Source organism: Jaculus jaculus, chromosome 14, assembly GCF_020740685.1.
Source record: "Jaculus jaculus isolate mJacJac1 chromosome 14, mJacJac1.mat.Y.cur, whole genome shotgun sequence".
Lineage (NCBI taxonomy): Eukaryota > Metazoa > Chordata > Mammalia > Rodentia > Dipodidae > Jaculus > Jaculus jaculus.
The window spans coordinates 1,557,501-1,575,050 of NC_059115.1; the positions used below are offsets into that span (position 1 = coordinate 1,557,501).

General features: G+C 48.8%; 1 protein-coding gene and 1 pseudogene across 1 annotated transcript in view; both read left to right on the forward strand.

Moving 5' to 3' along the window:
- Positions 1–5,412: 5,412 nt before the first annotated feature.
- On the forward strand, positions 5,413–12,461 carry LOC101617973 (annotated as a pseudogene).
- Positions 12,462–12,528: 67 nt separating this feature from the next.
- The window catches only part of Ltbp4 (latent transforming growth factor beta binding protein 4), a 46,051-nt gene continuing 41,029 nt past the window's right edge, over positions 12,529–17,550 (forward strand). Inside the window, 1 exon segment of the mRNA XM_045133490.1 lies at positions 12,529–12,713. Within this exon segment, the coding sequence (XP_044989425.1) occupies positions 12,559–12,713 (155 nt within the window). The 5' untranslated portion in view covers positions 12,529–12,558.

A 17,550-nucleotide genomic window follows, 5' to 3' on the forward strand; every position in this document is an offset into this window, starting at 1 on the left:
TCCTCCCGCTGGCCCTCCTCCTGCCCGCAAGCCTGTGCCTTCTCTCTTGGCCTCTGACCTCTGCCCAGCCATCTCTGCCTCCGTCCATCTGTCCCAAGCCCCGGTGCTTGTCCTGCAGCTCTTGGCTCTTGGCCTGAGACCCCTGACCCCGCTTCCTTGTCCCCCAGCAGGAGGGCTGACCGAGGAAGAGCTGATGGGCCAGCTGGAGCAGTGTGAGCTGGCGCCGCCTCGGGCTTCCTGGCAGGGCTCTCTTCCCAGCCCCTCACCCCGGACCTCTCTGGGGTAGCCTTGGCTCCTTGGGGGAGGAGGTGACATGATGCCACCGTGGGGTGAGGGTGGACTGCTGCCCCGCGATGCTGGGCACTGAGCTTTCCCACCCCCTTAGTCTCCACTCAGCCTCCAGCCACACCTCCCTGTCCGGCGTGGGCAGGGGGAGCCCCAGTCCACCGCGGGCCGAGGCCCAGCGCCGTCCAGGGGCAGGCAGCTTTGCGGAGCGGTGTCAAGAACTGGTGAGGGGTGCACCGGAGCCCCGAAGGCCGCCGACACCAGCGCCCCGGCCCTCTGTGGGGCTCGGGACTCCCCTCACACCTCCAAAGCAGAAACTGAACGAAACTTCCTTTTGAGCCCAGCTTGCCACGGTGCCTTGGATCTACTGGTCCCTCACGCTCCCTGTGGGAGCCCTGGGGTCAGGGCCAGGGCCTCCTTGGAGTGGTCATTGTTACTAAGCCCCCCATCTTCCTCCTCTTCCAAAGGCCAGAGTCACTAACCCCAATAAAATCCTCACTGCCAACACTGATGTTATGGGATATTTATTTATTTATTTACTTATTTATTTATTTGAGAGAGAGACATACAGAAAAAGGCAGGGAGAGAGAGAGAGAGAATGTATGCACCAGGGCCTCCAGCCATTGCAAACGAACTCCAGATGCATGTGCCCCCTTGTGCATCTGGCTTATGTGGGTCCTGGGGAATCGAACCTAGGTCCTTTGGCTTTGTAGGCAAACGTCTTAACCACTAATCCATCTCTCCAGCCCTGTTACAGTTTTTTTTTTTTTTAAGTATATGTGTGTGTGTGTGTGTGTGTGTTATTTTTATTTATTTATGAGAGAAAGAAAGAAAGAAAGAATGGACATGTCAGGGCCTCCAGCCACTGCAATTGAACCCCAGATGCATGTGCCACCTTGTGCATCTGGCTTACATGGGTCCTGGGGAATCAAACCTGGGTCATTAGGCTTCACTGGGAAGTAAGTGCCTTAACCACAAAGCCATCTCTCCAGCCCAAGGTTTTTCTTTCCCTCTTTCTTTCTTTCTTTCTTTCTTTCTTTCTTTCTTTCTTTCTTTCTTTCTTTCTTTCTTTCTTTTTTTGTGAGGAAGGGAGAGATGTAAGGGCCTAACCAGCTTCCTGGTCTAAGCAAAGAAAGGAATGGATCGGTTAACCCATTGGCTGCAGGCATGCCAGGATCCAGGGATTCAAACACAGAATGGCTTTCCACCTCTTGTTTTCCTCTGGGCTGCCTTGGAAGTCAGGTGTGTGTTTGTGTGTGTGTGTGTGTGTGTGTGTGTGTGTGTGTTTTCCCCTTTCTGTGACAAAGCTCCTTAATCCCTTCCTTCCTTCCTTCCTTCCTTTCTTCCTTCCTTCTTCCTTCCTATCCCCCCCTTTCCCTCCCTCTCTTCCCTCATTTTCTTTTTCTTTCCCTGCCCTTTTTCTTTTTTTGCTGTTTTTTTGAGATAGGGTCTCAATTTAGCCCAGGCTGCCTTTAATCCCAGCACTCAGAAGGCAGAGGTAGGAGGATCGCTGTGAGTTCAAGGCCACTCTGAGACTTCTTAGTGAATTCCAGGTCAGCCTGGGCTAGAGTGAAATCCTACCTCGAAAAACCAAAATAATAATTAATAATAATAATAATAAATTTGGGGGCTGGAGAGATGGCTAAGTGGTTAAGGCACTTGCCGGCAAGGCCAAAGGAGCCAGGTTCAATTCCCCAGTACCTACATAAGCCCAAGATGGAGCATGTGTCTAGAGTTCATTTGCACTGGCTAGATGCCCTGACATGTTGATTTTCTCTCTCTCTCTCTCTGCCTCTTTCTCTCTCAAATAAGTAAATAAAATATTTTAAAAATAAAAATTTGGGCTGGAGAAAGGCTTACTGTTTAAGGTGCTTGCCTGCAAAGCCAAAGGATTCAGGTCTGACTCCCCAGAACCCACATAAGCCAGATGCACAAGGTGACACATGTATCTGAAGTTCATTTGCTGTGGCTGGAAGCCCTGGCACACCCATTCTCTTTCTCTCTCTCTCTCCCTCTCTATCTATCTGCCTCTTTCTGTTTCTGAAATAAAAATAAAATATTTTTAAAATATAATTTTAATTTTTTTGTTTTATGTTTATTTATTTATTTGAAAGTGACAGATGGAGAAAGAGGCAGAGGGAGACTGAGAGAGAATGGGCACTCCAGGGCCTCCAGCCACTGCAAACAAACTCCAGACACATGTGCCCCCTTGTGCATCTGGCTAACATGGGTCCTGGGGAATCAAGCATCGAACCAGGGTCCTTAGGCTTCACAGGCAAGCGCTTAACAGCTAAGCCATCTCTCCAGCCCAAAATACAATTTTTAAAAGTTGAAGAATGGTATCAAAATCTCATTCATATAATAGTGACAGAACTGAGCCGGGCATGGGTGAGACATGTCTCTGCTGCCAGCATTCAGGAGGTTGAGGCAGGAGGATCCTAAGAGACCATAGCCTTTGCCACATAGTGAGACCCTGTCTGGTAAGGAAAGTCATGAGACACACTCTCTCTGGCTTGGACTGAGTCATGTGACGATTGTGTGTCACTAATGTGTGATGAAGGGCTTCCACAGGCTGGGCCTGGGTTGTGAACCCTCACGAGTGGGGGAGGGGTAAGGTCAGTTCCATGTGGGCAGAGGGAAAAGTGGGTTCTGGGTCTGTAGAAGGATGAAAATAGATTCTTCTCTCTCTCCATGCCAAGAATTAAGTCCAAATGGATTAAAGACCTTAACATCAGACCTGAAACTCTGAAACTGCTAGAGGAAAAAATAGAGGAAACCCTTCAACATATTGGTCTTGGCAAAGATTTTCTGGCAATAAAACCACAGATTAACCACTGGGACCTCATGAAATTACAAAAGATTTTGTACTGCAAAGGACACTGTGAATAAAGCAAAGAGGCAACCTACAGAATGGGAAAAAATCTTTGCCAGCTATATATCTGATAAAGGATTAATATCTAGGATATACAAAGAACTCAAAAAATTAAATAATAAGAAATCAAACAAGCCAATTATAAAATGGGTTATGATTCCTATATGCTAACAACAAACATACAGAGGATGAAATCAGAGAATCACTCCCATTCACAATTGCATCAAAGAAAATAAAGTACCTTGGAATAAATCTAACCAAGGAAGTAAAGAATCTCTACAATGAAAACTATAAAACACTCAAGCGAGAAATTGCAGAAGACACTAGCAAATGGAAAACATCCCTTGTTCCTGGATTGGAAGAATCAATATTGTGGAAATGGCAATATTACCAAAAGCAATCTATACATTTATGCAATCCCCATTAAAATTCCAAAGGTATTCTTCACGGAAATAGAAAAAACAATCCAAAAATTCATTTGGAATCACAAAAAACCTCAAATATCTAAAACAATACTGAGCAACAAAAATAAGTTGGGAGGTATCACCATACCTGATTTTAACCTATACTACAGAGCCATAGTCACAAAAACAGCATGGTACTGGCACAAAAGCAGATATGTAGATCAATGGAACAGAATAGAGGATCCAGATGTAAGTCCAGGTGGCTATAGCCACCTGATATTCTATAAAAATGCCAAAAATCTCATTGGAGAAAAGACAACCTCTTCAGCAAATGGTGCTGGGAAAACTGAATATGTATCTGTAGAAGGATGAAAATAGATTCTTCTCTCTCTCCATGCACAAGAATTAAGTCCAAATAGACTAAAGACCTTAACATCAGACCTGAAACTCTGAAACTGCTAGAGGAAAAAGTAGAGGAAACCCTTCAACATATTGGTCTTGGCAAAGACTTTCTGAATATAACCCCAATTGCTCAGGCAATAAAACCACAGATTAACCATTGGGACCTCATGAAATTACAAAGATTTTGTACTGCAAAGGACACTGTGAATAAAGCACTTGGGAGGCAGAGGTAGGATGATCTCCATGAGTTTGAGGCTACCTGACACTACATAGTGAATTCCAGGCCAGCCTGGGCTAGAGCGAGAACCTGCCTCGGAAAAAAAAAAAAAGTGGGGGGAGGGCTGGGGAGATGGATTAGCTATTAAGGCACTTGCCTGCAAAGGCAAAGGATCCACGTAAGCCAGATGCACAAGGTGGCTCATGCGTCTGGAGTTTGTTTGCAGTGGCTGGAGGCCCTGATGTGCCCGTTCTTTCTCTATCTGCCTCTTTCTGTCTCTCTCAAATAAATTTTAAAAAGTAATAATTTACGCCTGCCATGATGGTGCACACCTTTAATCCCAGCACTCAGGAGGCAGAGGTAGATCACCGTGAGTTCAAGGCCACCCTGATACTACATAGTTAATTCCAGGTCAGCCTGGACTGGAGTGAAACCCTACCTTGAAAAACATACAAACAAAAAAATAATAATAATTTTAAAAAAGAATTCAGGTTTAGGGCTGGGGAGATGGCTTAGCAGTTAAGACACTTGCCTGCAAAGCCTAAGGACCCAGGTTTGATTCTCCAGTACCCATGTAAGCCAGATGCACATGCTGGAGCATGGGTCTGGAGTTCGATTTTACTGTCTAGAGACCCTGTCGCACCCAATCTCTCTCTCTCTCTTTCTCTCTTTATCTGCCTCTCTTTCTGAAATAGATAAAGAAATAAACAAATAAACTGGAAAAAAAAAAGAGAGAGAGAGGCTAGAGAGATGGCTTAGCAGTTAGCAGTTAAGGCACTGGCCTGTGAAGTCTAAGGACCCATGTTCAATTCTCCAGGTCCCATGTAAGCCAGATGCACAAGCTGACATAAGTGCATCAGGTCACACATGCGCACAAGGGGCCTCCCACATCTGAAGTTCGATAATAGTGGTTGGAGGGCCTGACATGCTAATTCTCTCTTTCTCTTACTCTCTTGCATTAAAAAAAAAAAGCGTCTCTCACCAGGCATCCTCTTTAGAGTGACATCATCTTTATTTATTTATTTATTTTTTTTTGGTTTTATGAGGTAGGGTCTCACTTTAGCTCAGGCTGACCTGGAATTCTCTATGTAGTCTCAGGGTGGCCTCGAACTCACAGTGATCCTCCTACCTCTGCCTCCCAAGTGCTGGGATTAAAGGTGTGCGCCACCATGCCCAGCTCAGAGTGACATCATCTTTAAACCCTGCCTGGCAGTCCTTGGCGCACCGCCGGGATGCCCAGGGAAGACAGGGCGACCTGAAAGTCCAACTACTTCCTTAAGATCATCCACCTCTTGAATGATTGTTCAAAGTGCTTTATCGTGGGTGCAGACAATGGGGGCTCCGAGCAGATGCCGCAGACCCGCACGTCTGTCCATCTGTCCGTCCGAGGGAAGGCTGTGGCGTTGAGCTGATGGGCAAGAACACCATCCGATGGCACCTGGAGAACAACCACGCTCTGGAGCAGCTGCTGCTTCATATGCGGCGGACTGTGCGCCTTGTGAACTCCAAGGAGGGCCTCACTGAGACCAGGGACATGCCGCTGGCCAATATGGTGCCATTGCCCCGTCCATGCCAAGTCGCTGTGCCGGCCTAGGACACCGGTCTGCAGCCAAGAAGACTGCCTTCCTGCAGGCTTCAGGCATCACCACCAGAATCTCCAGGGGCACCGTTGAAATTCTGAGCAGTGCGCAGCTCATCAAGACTGGAGACAGAGTGGGGTCCCACAGGGCCACCCTGCTGAGCACGCTGAACATCGCCCCGTCTCCCCTGGGCTGACCACCCAGCGGGTGTTTGACAAGGGCAGCATCTACAACCCCGGAGCGCTTGATATCCCAGGGGGCACGCTGCGCTCTCGCTTCCTGGAGGGTGTGCGCAATGTTGCCAGTTTTTGTGTGCGGGTCGGTTACCCAGCTGTCGCCTCCGTCCCTCATTCTGTCACCAATGGGTACAAGCGGGCCCTGGCTTTGTCTGTGGAGACTGAGCACACCTTCCCACTTGCCGGGAAGGTCAGGGCCTTCTTGGCTGATCCATCGCCGCAGCCACTGCTGCTCAGGCTGGAAGTGAAGGAACAGACAGAGGAGTCTGATGAGGGCATGGGATTCAGTCTCTTGACTAATCACCAGAAAACAACCAAAAAGCCAGCTGTATTTGGAAAACATGGAAATAAAGGCTCACTTCTCTTAAAAACAAAAAATCGGGGCTGGAGAGATGGCTTAGCGGTTAGGCGCTGGCCTGTGAAGCCTAAGGACCCCAGTTCAAGGCTCGATTCCTCAGGACCCAGTTAGCCAGATGCACAAGGGGGCACACGCATCTGGAGTTCTTTTGCAGTGGCTGAAGGCCCTGGAACGCCCATGCTCTGTCTCTCTCTCTCTCTATCTGCCTCTTTCTCTGTCTGTTGCTCTCAAATAAATAAATAAAAATGAACAAAAATAAAAAATAAAAATAAATTAAAAATCAGGGGCTGGAGGGATGACTTAGCTGTTAAGGCATTTGTCTGCAAAGCCAAAGGACCCAGGTTTGATTCCCCCGGACCCATGTTAGCCAGATGCACAAAGAGGCGCAGGCGTCTGGAGTTTGTTTGCAGTGGCTGGAGACCCTAGTGCATCCATTCTCTCTCTCTCCCTCTCCCTCCCTCTCTCTCTCTCTCTCTCTCTCTCTTCCCCTCCCTCTCCTCTCCCCCCTCTTTCTCTACCAAATAAATAAATATTTTTCTTTTTAGTTCAGGTTTAAAGCCAGCTGTGGTGGTAACATGCCTTCAATCCCAACACTCTGGAAGATCACAGTGAGTTCAAGGCCAACCTGAGACTACAGAGTCAGTTCCAAGTCAGTCTGGACTAGAGTGAGACCCTATCTCAGAAAACAAACAAACAAGAAGTTCAGGTTTAGGGCTGGAGAGATGGCTTCACCGGTAAAGGTACTTGCATGTAAATCCTGACAGCTGGGGTTCAATTCCCCAGTACCCATGTAAAGCCAGATGCATAAAGCAACACGTGTCTAGAGTTTGTCTATAGAGGCAGGAGGCCCTGAGTGCTCATTCACGTCCTCTCTCTTTTCTTCTTCATCTCTCTCTATAAAGTAAATATTTAAAAAACTGTTCATGGGCTGGAGAGATGGCTTAGCGGTTAAGCACTCGCCTATGAAGCCTAAGGACCCCAGTTCGAGGCTCGATTCCCCAGGACCCATGTTAGCCAGATGCACAAGGGGGCGCATGCATTTGGAGTTTGTTTGCCGTGGCTGAAGGCCCTGGTGTGCCCATTCTCTCTCCCTCTCTCTGCCTCTTTCTCTCTGTCTGTCACTCTTAAATAAATAAATAAATAAATAAATAAAATTTAAAAACTGTTCAGGTTCATTCCTGGCTATGTAGTAAATGAGACCAGCCTGGAGTACCCTGACTCAAGACGCCAGCCAGGGCTGGGCGTGGTGGTGGCACACCTTTAACCCCAGCACTCAGGAGGCAGAGGTAGGAGGATCACCATGAGTTCGAGGCCACCCTGACACTACATAGTGAATTCCAGGACAGCCTGGACCAGAGTGAGACCCTACCTCGAAAAACCAAAGACTAAAAATAAACTAACTAAATAAATAAAAGGCGAAGAAATAAACCAGCAACAAACCCATAATGCCATGGATGGAGTTCTGGGTTGTCAGAGAACTCAAGCAGGAAGCCTGAAAATGAATGATTCTAAAACCTGGGTGTTCTAGAATGCTGAGATTTCTTGTTGTTATTTGTTTGTTTTTGAAGGCAGTCTCAGGCTGGTCTCAAACTCACAGCGATCCTCAATATCTCTGCCTCCCGAGTGTTGGGATTAAAGGCGTGCGCCACTATACCGGCTTTTTTTTTTTTTTTTTTTTTTTTGTCTTTTCGAGTTAGGGTCTCACTCTAGCCCAGGCTGAACTGGACTTCACTATGTAGTCTCAGGGTGGCCTCGAACTCACAGCGATCCTCCTACCTCTGCCTCCCAAGTGCTGGAATGAAAGGCATGTGCCACCATGCCCAGCTTTTTTTTTTTTTTTTTTTTTTTTAATGAGAGAGAGAGAGTTAGCATGCCAGGGCTTCCTTCTAGCTATTGCAATCGAACTCCAGACACATGCACCACCTTGTGCGTCTGGCTTACATGGATCCTGCGCAGTTGAACATGGGTCCTTAGGCTTCGCAGGCAAGTGCACCTTAATCGCTAAACTAACTCTCCAGCCCCGGAATGCCTGTTAATCTCAGACTCAGAAATTTTATTTTACATGCCAGGGACATTGGGAATACCATGAGATGTGTGAACAACAGGAATTCTAGAGTGAGTGTGTGGGATCTAGACTGTCAGAAAATCTAGAGTATGGGGGTGTTTTGGAATGCTCTCAGTCCCGGAATCTTGACATCATTTTTTTTTAATGCCAGAAAATTCTTGTCTCTGGAATACTTGTGAATCTAGAAGTAACAGAATATGTGTGATGTCAAACTGTTGTGTGTGTGTGTGTGTGTGTGTAGGGATCAAGTAGTGGGTAGAGGAAAGAACAATGTGGAGAAACTTCTGGAATTGCAGGGGTCTAGAACTCCGAGGGGCTCTGAAAGGTTGAGATTAGACTAGGATCCACCCCTTGGAAATGGAAAATAGGAGGTGGAGGGCCCCAGAACTCTAGGGAAGGAGAACTGATGCCATCCCCGGAAGTTGTTGCCGTGGTAAGCCAAAGGCTGTTGCCTAGCAACGAGCATCTCGGTGTCCTGGATCCCAGGCAGAAGGGAGGAATTCCTGCAGTGCCCCCCAGCAAATGCTCCAGGCACAGGGTAGGATGTGGGAAGGGGAGGGGGAGCGGGCAAGGGACACTGTGTCCCACAGGACCGTGTGAGCAGAGATTTTGGGGGACCACACAAAGGCACTGGCATGGAGCTGGGTGCTCCATCTTCGCACGGGTTCAGCCCAGCAATGGCCGTGAACTAGGTGTGAATGGCATGATTACTGCGCCAGGCTCCTGTGTGCCCCTGGGCAGTGGGTGGACCCAGATTTCTAAGTGTCAGTGTGGGATGGAGACATGGGCTGCTGTAGGTGACAGTAAGGGGGTGAAAGTGAGAGCCGTCGGTGGGGCTCATAGGAGGGAGGGGCAAGGGGGGTGTCTGCACACCTACCGTTGGGAGGCTGGAGAACAGAAGATGGAAAGAAGCGAGGCCGTTTGTTGTTCTTGGTCTAGGGAGGACCCCATGTTTGGGGCCTGTGGCACTAGCGCCCTGTGCGGGCGGAGTCCAGGTCCACCCGAGGGGCAGGGCCAACAGTCCAGAAATAGGAACCTCAAGCATCGCGTTGCTAGTCAAGCATGGTGTTGCACATCCCTATTCCCAGCACTTGGGAAGTGAGAGCAGGGCAATCAGAAGTTCAAGGCCACCCTCCGTTACATCGGGTCATTCTGGACTAGACATAAAGAGATCTTGTCTTAAAAAATAAAAGCTGGGGCCGGGTGTGGTGGCGCACGCCTTTAATCCCAGCACTCGGGAGGCAGAGGTAGGAGGATCGCTGTGAGTTCGAGGCCACCCTGAGACTACATAGTGAATTCCAGGTCAGCCTGGGCTACAGTGAGACCCTACCTTGAAAAAAAAATAAATAAATAATAATAATAATAAATAAAAGCTGGGCGTGGTGGTGCGCAACCTTAATCCCAGCACTCGGGAGGTAGACGTAGGAGGATCACTGTGAGTTTGAGGCCAACCTGGGGCTACAGAGTGAGTTCCAGGTCAGCCTGGGCTACAGTGAGGCCCTAACTTGAAAAAAAAAAATCTGGCTAGAGGGGGTGATTGGTTACAAGGCCAAGGGACCCAGGTTCAATTCCCCAGGACCCACTTTAGCCAGATGCACAAGGGAGCGCACACGTCTGGATTTCATTTGCACTGGCTGGAGACCCTGGTGCACTCATTCTTTCTCTCTCTTTCTCTCTCTCTCTCTCTCCCCCTCTCCCACTTTCTCTGTCAAGTAAATAAATAATTTTTAAAAATCAGTCAATCAATCAATCAAACAAACAAACTAGTGGGAGAGATGGCCCTGGACCTCAGAAGAGAAGGAAGCATGGATGGATGGTCCTTGGGATCAGATCCTAAGTATTACAACTGTTCCACATTCTCCCGGGCGATAGGTGTGCTCTGAAGCTGAGAAAAAAAGAGATGAATGGGGGATGGGTCTGAAGCTCTGGGAAGGTGTCTTGGGGGAGAAGAAAGGTGGGTCTCTCGAGGCTGAGAAGTACGCGGAAATTAGAGATTCTGTTTGAGACAAAGTCTTGCTACGTGGCCCTGGTTGGCCTGAACCGACGTAGACCAGGCTGGCTGGAATTTGCAACAACTCTCTGGCCTCTGCTTCTCAGACACACGATCATGCTGGCCCGGAACTTGAATTTATTGATTTATTTTTGTTTTTTTGAGGTAGGGTCTCACTCTAGCCCAGACTGACCTGGAATTCACAATGTAGTCTCAGGGTGGCCTCGAACTCACCATGCCCAGCTTAGCCTGAAACTTAAAAAGAAAATAAAATGTGTGTGTGTGTATACACACACACATTAAAGCCTTTTACTGCTGAAAATGAATACCAGATTATTGCACTACTTTTGTATATGGCTTAGGTGAGTGGCTTAGGAATTGAGCCCAAGCTGGCAGACTTTTCAACCTTCAGCCACTGATCCATTTTCCCAGCCACCCCCCACCGTTTTTTTGTTTTGTTTTGTTTTTGTTTTTGTTTTTTTGAGACAGAGTCTCACTGTAGCCTAGGCCCACTCCGTAGAACCTTAAATTTACGGTAAGTAATCCTTTGACCTCAGCCTCCTGAGTGCTGGATTAGAGGCTTGAGCCAGCATGCCCAGCTAAACTAAGGCTTTTTTTTTTTTTAATGTGTGGGGCAGGGGGAGTGTATGGATGTACACATGCATCCCAGGGTCTCTTGCTTCTGCAAAAGAATGTGCATCTCCGCTTTATGTAGGTGGCTGGTGAACTGAACCCTGGGCAGTCAGACTTTGTAAGCAAGTACATGTAACCACTGAGCTATCTCCCTAGTCAAAAAAAAAAATCGTTTATTTATTTATTTGCCTGTATGTGTATATGTGTGCCAGGGACTCTTGGTCCTGTGAAAGAACTACCATTCAGCTTTATATGGGTGGCCAGGGAATTCAAACCCTGTCCGGAGGCCTTTGCAACCAAGTGTCTCTAAGAGCTAAGCTCTTTCCCCAGCGTCTGAGACTTGAAAGAGCCGGGCAGAGAAGGGAGTCTGGTACCTTCTAGGGGTGTCTGCTGAGCTTTGTGTGTGGAAGTGGGCAGAGCGTCTAGGTTTTGGGGGCAGAGTCCTTCTAGGTGTGTCTGCGGAGGTTTGTGTGTGGAAGTGGGCAGAGCGTCTAGTCTTTGGGAGCAGAGTCTGAGTGAAGGGTGGAGCCTGGATTCACCAAAGGACAGAACTTGGGAAGGACAAGCTTTTGCAGATGGTGAGCCTGGAAAGACGAGGAGCAGAGCCTTGAGAAGGGACGATCCTTCTGGAAGGCATGATGTTGCCTTAGGATCCGGGCCTAGTCTAGAATTACTACTTCATTCCTACTTCAGCCACAGTCTTTTTTTTTTTTTTTTTTTTTTTTTTTTTGGAGGGGGGGTGCGGGGCTGCGGTTCGAGGTTGGATCTCACTCTGGTGCGGGCTGACCTGGAATTGACTATGGAGTCTCAGGGTGGCCTCGAACTCCTGGCGATCCTCCTACCTCTGCCTCGGGAGTGCTGGGATTAAAGGCTTGCACCACGACGCCCGGCTTTGTTTTGTTTTTGTTTGCTCTTTTGTTTTTGAGTTGGGGGGAACAGCTCTGGCTATGTAGCTCATGCCAGCCTGGAACCCCTGACTTTTCTAAGTGCTGGCTGGGGGCACCACTATTATGCTTGGCTCATGCCCAGAATCTCTCACCCTTCGGGTTGGAAGTGGGCAACGTGAGAGTGTCCAGTTAGTTATACACCAGCCAAGTTTAAATTCTGATAGAATTCTCCAGAAGTGTGAGCGGGAGGATGAGCCTGCTAGCCGAGGGGACCCTAACCCACCTTGAACATCCATCCCAGCTGTAATCACCCCATCACTTGGGGCCACTGATACTGACTCCAGATCCCCCCCTGCCCCCCCCCCACACACACACATACAAGCCAGGGATGCCCCTCGGCCACCCCCATCACCCCCGCACCTGTCCACCTAGCCCCGCCCCTGCCGCCAGCCGATTGGCTTCACCGTGGCAGCGCTGGGCTGTGATTGGCGGGGAGTTTGCAGCCCCGCGGCTCGCCCGGTGGAGAAAGTGAGTCGGCAGGGGGCGGGGCCGGGGCCGGGCCCAGCGGGACTCGCTGGACACACTCGCAGCCCGCGCGGAGCCGGACTCCAGACTCTGCTCCAGACAGGATGCTGAGGCCTGGTCCCCGCGGCCGCCGCCCCCTCCGGATGCTGCCGCTGCTGCTGCTGCTGCTGCTGCCGGTAGCAGCCGTCACCTCCACCGCGGGCCCCGACCCCAGCCCCAGCCCCAGCCCCAGCCAGGCCATCCTGGGCCACCCGACCGGGTAAGCCCCGTTGCAAGTCCCCTCTTCTTCCCTGTCCACGCTGGACCCACTTAAGGCTCTCGTGGTCCGGGAGGGACAGGACTTTTCAGATGTGGGAGGATTCGAACCCACTGCTTCGGGTGGGAGAATTGAAAGGGCCCCAGCGCTCTGGGATCAAAAAGAGGGACCCCTCTTTTTGTAAGGGTTCAGATTCAAGAAGTACTAAGATTTTTTTTTTTCTTTTAAAAGAACTGTCCCCTCCAGTGTGTTGGGAATGGATGAGGCTTCAGAGAACTCTCGGATTCATTGGGGAGCGATCCATTCTCTCCTCCCACCCCCCGCCCAGATGATACCAGGGTGAAGGCTTTTGGGTTCTCTTAGAATGATAGAGAGACAGGTGGGACCCTCCAACTAATATGGAGTTCTCCAGGTTTCTAGGGTACTTAAGAAAAGTCTCTTCTCTTCTCTCTCTCCCCCACCCCTCTTTCTTTCTCAAATAAATAAATAAAAACATATGGAAAAGAAAAAAATGTGAAAAATAAGAAAGGGCCGGTGGTGCACGCCTTTAACCCAGCACTCGGGAGGCAGAGGTAGAAGGATCACCACGAGTTCGAGGCCACCCCGAGACTACATAGTGAGTTCCAGGACAGCCTGGGCTAGAGTGAGACCATACCTCGAAAAAAGAAAAAAGAGAGAGAGAGAGAGAAGAAAAGAAAGTCATTGGAAAGTCTTGGAGGGACTTTAAGAGAAAACTGATGTGTTCTGCATGTCTAAGAGTGCTGGATTCACTTATAAGGACTTGATTTTTCTAATAGATTAGTAAAATGTGGCCTCGGCTGCCGATGGAGGGTTTTTGGGGAAATCCTGTGAGGGTTTCCACTGGCTTTTCAAAAAAGAAAAATAAATAAATAAATAAGTAAAGGCTCTAGTTTACTGTTCTGGGATGAGAGAGAGGTCTCTGGGAGCAAATGAATTGCCCATGATTTCGCAGAGAGAGAGAGAAATTCAAGCTATCCTGTCGATCTGTGGGTTCTAGCTTTCCCCCCCACACACACACCCTCCTGTGTGTGTCTTGCCCAGCACCCCTGTCCCCCTGCCTGGCTGGCAGTCAGGCTGCTGTCGGTCACAAAGGCCTTGCCTGAGCTCCACTTCGGTCTGTCTGGGTCTCTGGGAATGCATTTAGTAACCCGAGCCCTAGCCGGGGGGCGGGGCTGGGAAGGGGTTAACCGGGAAGGGGGAGAAAAAAAAAAAAAAAAGCAGGAAAGATGGCTACAGCATTGGGGGTCCTCGAAGGCTCTCCCCCGCCTCAGCGCGGCCTGCTTCCTCGTTAGGCTTCACAGGTTTGGAATGGACCCTCCCCGCCAAGATGCTTTTCTCTAAGTATCTTCCAAAGCTCCCCTCCCCGGGCTCAAGCGTGCATCCTCACCCCCCTCCCCTTTAGCCTGGGGCTAATGAACCTGTCTGGGGAGCTGGGGGGGGGGTCTTTGGTTCCGCTGAGACCCCTGATCTCCAAGACCCCTTTCCTCCTGGTTCCCAGGCAGTAAACTGAACCCCCCCCCCCCAAAAAAAAACCCTGCAGATGCTGACCTCTGGATGCAGAGCGGAGGAGGGCAGGAGCAGGCTAGAACTCAGCCCCTGGGGGCTGCCCCGTGCTGGACTTCAGGGTCCTCCTCCACCTCAGCGCCCTGATGCACCCGCCGGCCAAGGGGATCCCGCGGTGCGCGGCCGAGATCGGTTGTGCACGTGGAGCCACCTGCCGGCCGGGCCCAGGGTGGCAGCTGAGCCTCCAACCAGGACAGGCAGGAGGGCCGAGTTCAAGACCCCAGGCAATCCCGGGCTTGCAAATGCTTTCAAATACCCCTTTGATTATTATTTTTAAAATATTTTTGTTGCTGGGCTTGGTGGCGCACGCCCTTAATCCCAGCACTTGGGAGGCAGAGGTAGGAGGATTGCCGTGAGTTTGAGGCCACCCTGAGACAACATAGTGAATTCCAGGTCAGCCTGAGCTAGAGCGAGACCCTACCTCGAAAAACCATGTATATATACATACATACATACATATATATATATGTATACACACACACACACACATATATGTATGTATGTGTATGTGTATGTATATGTATATGTATATATACGTATATATATTTTGTTTTTAATGGAGCTGGATGTGGTGGCGTATGCCTTTAATCCCAGCACTGGGGAGGCAGAGGTTGAAGAATTGCTTTAAGATTACATAGTTAATTCCACATCAGCTTGGGCCAGAGTGAGACCCTACCTTGAAAAACCAAAATAATAATAATAATCATTATTATTATTATTTAGAGGGAGAGAGACAGATAAAAAATGGATGTGCCAGGGCCTCCAGCCACTGCAAATGAACTCCAGACGCATGCACCCCCTTGTACATCTGGCTTATGTGGGTCCTGGAGACTCACACCTGGGTCCTTTGGCTTTGCAGGCTAGTGCCTTAATCACTAAGCCAGCTCTCCAGCTCCCTGATTATTTTTAGAGTGATCAAGCAAGCAAAAGAAACAGAGAGAATAGCCTTAACCACTAAGCCATCTCTCCTGCCCTTTTTAAAATTTGTTTGAGAGACAGAGAAAGGCAGATAGAGAGCAAGAGGGAAAGAGAATGAGCACACCAGGGCTTTCAGCCTCTGCAAATGAACTCCAAATGCATGCGCCACCTTATGCATCTGGCTTACGTGGATTCTGGAGAATTGAATCTGCATCCTTTGGCTTTGCAGACAAAGTGCCTTAACCGCTAAGCTATCTCTCCAGCCCCATCCAGCCCTTTTTTTTCTGATTTTTTTAAAAATTTTTTTTGGTTTTTTGAGGTACGGTCTCAGTCTAGCCCAGGCTGACCTGGAATTCACTATGTATTCTCAGGGTGGCCTTGAACTCGTAGTGATCCTCCTACCTCTGCCTCCCAAGTGCTGGGATTAAAGGCGTGCGCCACCACGCCCGGCTCATCTGATTATTTTTAAAAATAATTTTAAGCCCAGAGTGGTGGCCTACACACATCATCCTAATGCTCAGAAGGCTGAGGCAGAAGAATTGGCAGCAAGTTCAAGGCCATTTTGAGCTACACAGCAAGACTGTCTAATTTTTAAGAACATATTTTAGGGCTGGAGAGTGGCTTAGCAGTTAAGCGCTTGCCTGTGAAGCCTAAGGACCCTGGTTTGAGGCTCGATTCCCCAAGACCCACATTAGCCAGATGCACTAGGGGGCGCACTTTCAGTTTCAGTGCCTGGAGGCCCTGGTGCGCCCATTCTCTATCTATCTGCTTCTTTCTCTCTCTGTCACTCTCAAATAAATAAATAAAAATAAACAAAAAAATATTTTATTTATTTGCAAGTCGAGAGAGAGATTGGGCACACCAAGGCCTCCAGCCACTGCAGACAAACTCCAGGCACTTTGTGCATCTGGCTTCACATGGCCACTGGGGAATTGAACCTTCATGCTTTGCAGGGCAAGCACCTTGAACTGCTGTGCCATCTCTCCAGCCCTTGATTGATTTATTTTAAATACTTTATTATCTATCTATTTATTTGAGAAAGAGGCGGTGGGGGGGGATGGGCATCCCAGGGCCTCCAGCTGTTGCAAATGAACTCCAGACGTATGTACCACCTTATATATGTGGCTTATGTGGGTCTTGGGGAATTGAACCTTGGTCTTTGGCTTTGTAGGCAAGTGCCTTAACAATTAAGCCATCTTTCCAGCCCATCAATTGTTTTTAAGTTTAGAATATCTTTATTTTTTTTTTAATTTTTATTTTTTTATTTTATTTGAGAGCGACAGACACAGAGAGAAAGACAGATAGAGGGAGAGAGAGAGAATAGGCGCGCCAGGGCTTCCAGCCTCTGCTAACGAACTCCAGACGCGTGCGTCCCCTTGTGCATCTGGCTAACGTGGGACCTGGGGAACCGAGCCTCAAACCGGGGTCCTTAGGCTTCACAGGCAAGCGCTTAACCGCTAAGCCATCTCTCCAGCCCAAGAATATCTTTATTTTTTATTATTAACAACTTCCATGATTGTAAACAATATCCCATGGTAATTCCCCCCCCCCACACTTTCCCCTTTGAAACTCCATTCTCCATCATTTCCCCTCCCCATCTCAATCAGTCTTTTATTTTGATGTCAGGATCATTTCCTCCTCTTATGACAGTCTTGTGTAGGTAGTGTCAGGCACTGTGAGGTCATGTATATCCAGGCCATTTTGTGTCTGGTGGAGGAGCACGTTGTAAGGAGCCCTACCCTTTCTTTGGCTCTTACATTCTTTCCGCCACCTCTTCTGCAATGGACCCTGAGCCTTGGAAGGTGTGATAGAGATATAGAATATCTTTTTGGAAAAAAAAGAAAGTTTTTTCTATTTATTTACCTACTTGTTTATTTGAGACAGGGTCAGAGAATTGGTTTACCAGGGCCTGTAGCCACTGCATACAAACTCCAGACACCTGCACCACCTTGTGCATCAGGCTTATGTGGGTACCAGGGGATTGAAACTGGATCCTTTGGCTTTGCAGGCGAGTGCCTTGACTGACTGCTAAGTCATCTCTCCAGCCCTAGAATCTCTTTTCTAATAAAACTGTGCCACCAACTCTACTTTGTAAAACGCATACGTTTGCTGTGGCTTTTTTTTGGGCGGGTGGGGGAGGATCGAGGTAGGGTCTCACTGTAGCTCAGGCTGACCTGGAATTCACTATGTAGTCTCAGGGTGGCCTCGAACTCTCGGCGATCCTCCTACCTCTGCCTCCAGAGTGCTGGGATTAAAGGCGTGCGCCACCACGCCCGGCTTGCTGTGGCATTTTTCTCTTGAGAATTGAAGCCAGTTGGCTTCCTGTTGTACAGGTGAG